The sequence below is a fragment of the Phascolarctos cinereus genome, unplaced genomic scaffold (assembly GCF_003287225.1).
Source record: "Phascolarctos cinereus isolate Bilbo 61053 unplaced genomic scaffold, phaCin_HiC Scaffold_7;HRSCAF=346, whole genome shotgun sequence".
NCBI lineage: Eukaryota > Metazoa > Chordata > Mammalia > Diprotodontia > Phascolarctidae > Phascolarctos > Phascolarctos cinereus.
This window is the reverse complement of record NW_027556180.1, coordinates 11,300,346-11,306,345: the sequence shown is the minus strand read 5'-3', so window position 1 is coordinate 11,306,345 and position 6,000 is coordinate 11,300,346. Positions and strand designations below refer to the sequence as shown.

Sequence of the window (6,000 nt, the reverse complement as noted above, 5' to 3'; positions counted from 1 at the left end):
TTGTCTCATGCGGGGCGGCCGCTGCTTGGGTGCTGCGTCTGTGGAGCCTGGGTGGTCTCGCACCAGCCCTGGGCCGGCTAACTGTGCAGACCTCCATCCCTGGGGCCTCTCTGGGCCCCTCTGCCACTCCCGCCAGTCATTCTGGATCCTCCTCGTCCACATCTGACTCTCTCCCCGCTCTACGTCCTGCACTAAGTGGCCTTTTGGACAGACTGCGCTCTATGAAAAGGAAGGCCTGGGATAAAACAATCACCAAAAACACACCCAGAAGTGGAAGGGCTGGGGAAAGGAAGAGGGCAAACATTTTGGCTTTCATAAAGTCAAGGAAATTTATTTCCTGAGGTCATGACACAGGAAGTAGACTCCTCGCCACAGTTGGGAGATCTCATAATGAAGGTTAGAGTGCTTAATGACATGCTGAGTGGACCATGAAGCTTAGAAAGTCTCAATTACTTTATTATGAAGCATTTCACTTGTGTTTTTAGTGTTTAAAACAGTGGAAAGCCTGTCCCAGAGTGGAGATGTCAAGGAACAGATCCTGAGTGCAAACTGGATGCTAAATAAGGTCATGAACCATCGAGGCCAGCACGCAGGACCTAGCACTCCAGGCTTCACTAGGAGACCTTTTCGGGGTGGGTGGGGGCGGGAAAGGGACACACAATTTACATAGGATCCAGCCGCTGGGTCAGATTAAGACACAGTATTTGTGGTGGGGCAGTTTCAGGTTGGCAGCTGGAGAGGTTTCTCCGTTCTGATCATTATCGTTTGGGGCCCCAAGGGAGAGTCTTAGGGGCTACCTGAGCCCCAAAGCTTGGAAAATCTTCAGAGCTGCTCATGTCAGGAGCCTATGGAAAAAACAATGTGACAAACTTAATCACTGAGAGTTCACATCCACTCCTTGCACAGCAGGATCTCCAAATGTTGCTATCCCCAGAGAAAGAAAATGACCCACTTGCACCCAAAGGAATGACAGAGCCCTGTAAAGGGGGAGTCCAATGACAGCCCCCTCGCCTTTCAGAGAGAAGTGAAGTGATGCCCACCCCCAACCCCCAACGCCCCACTCAGAGCCCAACTTTGGCACTGCCATGAGCCCCACACAGAAAGGGGATCCTGAGCACTTCGCGGGGCACACCCTGGCCAGTTAGATCAGGCCCCTTGCGGCTCAAGGGCTGCTGCCCGGCTGTCATCTGGATGCACAGAAGGTACCCAGCCAGGCCCAGTACTGAGAACAATGGGAGCCGGACAGAAAAGTGCAGAGATGGTTACCTTCTCGCTGCTGCCCGCGGCCCAGGGGGCATCCCTCACCACAAAGCCCTTAGATGGCGCCTTGGCCTCCTCATGGGCAGGGGGCTTCATGTATGCCTGCAGAGCCTCCGAGTCCACCACATCAGCCAGCTGCCAGGTCAGAATAAAAGGAAATTCCGGGTCAAAAGATGCATGTGGGAGCCACCCAGGCCGCTCCTGTTCCCATGGGCAGAATTCTGCCCACGTGGTCTCTGGACTGTCCTCCCTTCCACATCTTCCGGGTCTGCAGCTTCCGCTAGCTAACGGATGCCCATGACACCGTGAAACCTCCCACCCTTGCTGTGATGGACACAACACACATCTTCTCATGACTATGACCGTGTCCTCAAGAGGACCAGGGTCTGGCTGGTGTTTGGCATCTGTCGGTGGGACCACCCGGAGCAGCTCTGGATCCCGGGCATTCCATCTTGGTCCTCAGGGCTAACACTGGGCCAGCCCTTCATCTCACTGTCTCCTCACAATGCGCTTTGAGAAAAGTGGTATAAGGCACCAACACGCCCAGTTTACAGATATGGAAACTGGGGCACAAGTCAGAAGGACTAAGTGAAAAACCATGGAGTCAACTGAGAATGGGCCAAGCAAAGAGCAGGGGTGTAGGACAGAGAATGTGATGACTGTTTAGGGCTAACCCTTGGGTTTTGACAAAAGTGGGGTCCTGCCCGAGTAAGAAAGGAAGAAGGTGTCAAGACAGAACTGGCACCCAGGCCACACCAGATTCCCAGTCCAAAGCCCTCGCCCTCCGGCCACGACCCTTCCCGCCGCAGACACTCACGTATTCCTCCTCCAGGTTGAGGATGTGATCAATGGCTTCCTCTACGTTATCAGGAAGTCCGGTCACAGTCACACAGTTCGGGTCAGGGGCTCCACTCTGTGGGAAACGGATGTCTACCTGCAAGAGAGACGCGGCTAAGCCCAAAGCACCTACCTCACTTTGCCTGGACACCGCTAATTCCTGGTCCCCTCACGGTCCAGCTTTGACCTTGGCTGGTATCTGGAGGAAAGTTTCCACAGTGATTCCAATGAAAGCTCAATCACCTGGGTAAGTCAATTACTGCTCAGGGAAAGGCCAGCTGTTTCCTACTTCAGGCAGCCAGTCCTCCTAGTGCACTAAAGGGCAATCCAGCTGGGCTACGCCACACAACACAGCCCTCTCTTCTGGGTCACGCTTCCACCTTGGCCCCCTTGGTCCCAGTAACCATAACTTTAAATATAAAAGACATATGGAGCCAGGGATGTCCACTGGCAACTACAAACAGGTCTGGCCTAATGGCGTGGGGGAAAGGCTTGCTAGGAGAAGGGAGAAGCAGCAGGCCTGGAAGGCAGGCAGGGGGCTGCCACGCAGTGCACGGCAGAGCACCTGGAGACGAGCGATGGGCAGGGAGCGAGCCCCCCCCAAGCCGAACTCACTTTGAACTCGTCCATGATTTTGCGGATGGCCTTGCCCCGGGCCCCGATGATGCGGGCGTGGACGCGGTGGTCCAGCGAGACGTCCTCCGAAACCATCTGCTCCAGCTCCCCGACGATCTTCATGATGGCCTCCCGAGCAGCTTCCGTGTTCTTTGCGTACCCTGTGATAGTGATTTGGTCCTGTGCCTTGAAGGAGGACAGAGGCACCAAGATGAAAAGGGCTGTCTTGGGGGTCTCCAGAGAAGAGAGACTTCACCTCCCAATAAACTGATGCATGCATGTTTGCTCGATGTCCACCACATGCTGGGTAAAGCCGAGATCAGTTTAACAAAACAAGGCCCAGCATCCCAAGGGATTACACTGATCAGGGAAAGAAAGGAACGTTCTGAGAAGGGAGCAGTCAGTGTGGGGGACTGGGGTGGACGGAAGGGCTCAGATTAGCAGGGACACATAACGCAGGTGGCAGAATGAGCAAGGAGACCGGCAGAGCGCCTGAAGCGGGCCAGGTCCGTCAGGGAGTCTTGGGGAACCAAAGCGATGGAGGGCCACAGAAATCCAATACAGGAGCCAGGACTCCCCAGACACAGGCAGCAGGGAGGCAGGAGCCCAAGTCCTGAGCACGGAAGTGACGTGAAGCAATGTGGCTTCAAGAAGATGGTTCTGACAGATGGATGCAGAGTTGGGGGCATAGGAGGGGGTTCAAGCAGAGAAACCAGCCAGAAGGCAGTTGTGGGGAAACAGAGAGAGGCCCTGCTGAGAGCCCTCGGGCAGAGACAGCCATGGGGAGCAGAGCCACCAGGGAAGAGGGACACAGGTGAACAGTTCCAAAAGACTGCCGGGAGCTGGAACAAGGAAGGACTAAGCCTATTTCAGGAGGCCACAACCTGGACAGTGACGTAGCTCAACCCTCATGTCAGGAAATGGGAGGAAGAGCCCCGGGGCAAAGAGCAAACAAGCAGTCAGAGGATGAGGACCAGGTCAGCAACATCGAGTGCAAGAGGACCAGGGATCCAGTGAGAGGACGAGGAGGATGACGAGACCCCAGGCTCAGGGAGTGGCAAGGGGACAGGAGTCGCAGGCAGGCCTGGGACCAGGCTGCCGGTCAGAGGCGCAATGCTGACGTTGGCAGATCTAAGGCAGCCAAGGCGGCGGCTGCCCAAATGGCCTCCCCGAAAGGGGACCGTGCCAAGGTGCCTCAGTGGCTCCAAGGAAGCAGCTCTTGGGGAGTGAAGAGAACAAGTCAATGAGCACTGATTAAGCACCTACTGTGTGCCAGGCACTATGCTACGAGCCACAGCCGTGCAAACTACATAAGAGAGGAAAGAGAAGGTGGCTCAGAGGGAAGGTACTGGGGAAAGGCTTCTGGACAAGGTGGCACTATAACCGAGATGTGAAAGAAGGCAGGAGATCGCGGTGAGGAGAGTTTCAGGACGAGGGACTGCCAGTGAAAACACACAGAACTGAGGGGGAATGTCCTGTACTCGGAACAGCCAGGAGGCCACCACATTAGCAAGGACACAGTCAGTGCAGAAGGTAACACAGAGCACCGACTTGGCTCTGTGGAGTGTGGGAGGGGAGGGCTTTCTTTAGCAAAGCTCCATCTGATGCCCTGGCCTGGAGACTGGAGGCAGGGAGACCAGCTAGAAGGCCACTGCCCAAGGCAGGGGGCTCTAACTCTCCGTCCCCAGAAAAGGCACCATTCCACAGGCCCCAGGAAGACATACCAGCTGCAATGTGCCACCAACCCCAGGGCTACATGACCAAATGGCATCTCGACTGCCTTCCTGGTGTTGGCAGCAACCACGCCCACAGCCCCACCCACCCAACGAGCAGGGAAGGCTGCCTGTCCGACCCTCCTTCCCTCTCCCCTCCTAGCACAGCAGCAACGCTGCCCTGACCCACCAATAACAGCACCATGGCCAACAATGTCTGAAGGTCTGCAGAGCTGCCCTTCTCACCTGGTTTTCATCATCCTTGTCAGGAAACTGGATGTTCACTTCATGTTCCATACGGATCTGGGTGATCACTGCCCCCTTTCTCCCAATAATTTTTGGGTGGTATTTGGGATCTACAGTGACATTCAGCTTAAAGCTTCTCAAAGCCTACAAGAGAGACAACCAAGGAGATGGATGAGTACCAAGTGCAGACCTGTAAGAAGGAAGCCTGTTTTTCTTTGTCCTTTCTTCATCTATCAGAGTAAGGATGATCTTTTCAGAATCTTCAAAGTGAACACCCAAGGGTGCTGGTGAGGGAGGGTCTCACAGCCCGAATGGCAGCCCATTTCACACCAGCTCCTTAAAACTCACAGATATGTGAACTGAAATTCTCTGCCACGGGAGCCCCAGACCAAAGCCTCACTGGTTTTGGAGGCCTGGGAGGCAGAGGGTGTCTCAGGAGTACCCTTGTAAGTACAACTAGTGCTCAACAGCAGTCCTTAAGTTCTTAAAATAAATGACAGCAAACCACGCCCTGTGTGGGAAGCCTAAGGCACCTTTAAATGAGCTCAAATCCAAAGAAATGTCTGCTATAGTGATCCCATCATAGGATGGGAGAGCTGGCCGTCACCCGAACCTGCTAATGTGAACACTTGTGTCTGTGTGTGTGTGTGTGTGTGTGTGTGTGTGTGTGTGTGTGTGTGTCTCTCTCTCACACACACACACACACACACACATGCACGCACGCACACCAGGAGGGAGCACAGGAATTGGCGTTATTTGGATGAGCTATGCCACAGGAGTAGCCTTTGCACCATGCCATGCTGACGGCATGCCATCTGGGAGCCAGAAGGGATCACCTGGCTGGCCCTGAGGGGCAGGCAGTAGACCCCAATCTCAACCTCCTAGCTGTTGCCTGGCATCCAGCCTTCACTGCCTCAAAGTCAACTTCAGGGTTTTACCTAAATTGGCCACACTGACCCCATACTCGTGAAAGACCTGCCAGCTCCTACACTCCATTAAGGGGCAAATACTTAATGATCACTTAATTCAGCCAATAGTAGTTTCCCAATTAAGATATGAAATGGAAAAAAAAATAAACAAATGAATTTCCATCTTGAAGAAATACAAGTTTAAGAATCCCTGTTCCTGGTCCTACCAGGCCCAACTGGAACCAAATCATCATCCTTCAAAGCTCCAAGAACATAAAAGATGCCTTCCCAAATGAAGGGTCACTATTAAAAATGACGTTTCTGCTTCCAGAAGCATCCCGCTGCCAGAGATACAGTCTGAGAAGGAAGATGGAGCTGTGAGAACAAATGTCCTGGGCCTTGCCCACCCCTGGCTGGCCACA

The 6,000-nt window shown here is 54.0% G+C and overlaps 1 protein-coding gene across 2 annotated transcripts in view; it reads right to left on the bottom strand.

Annotated features, from left to right (window-relative positions):
- Window positions 1-303: 303 nt before the first annotated feature.
- Window positions 304-6,000, bottom strand: part of HDLBP (high density lipoprotein binding protein) — an 89,012-nt gene continuing 83,315 nt past the window's right edge. For both annotated transcript variants that reach the window (XM_020988999.2, XM_020988998.2), the window contains exons 24-28: window positions 4,671-4,814; window positions 2,713-2,898; window positions 2,078-2,194; window positions 1,267-1,395; window positions 304-845 (exon numbers count right to left, since the gene is read on the bottom strand). In XM_020988999.2, the coding sequence (XP_020844658.1) occupies window positions 759-845; window positions 1,267-1,395; window positions 2,078-2,194; window positions 2,713-2,898; window positions 4,671-4,814 (663 nt within the window). In that variant the 3' untranslated portion in view covers window positions 304-758. The remainder of the gene's footprint in view (window positions 846-1,266; window positions 1,396-2,077; window positions 2,195-2,712; window positions 2,899-4,670; window positions 4,815-6,000) is intronic.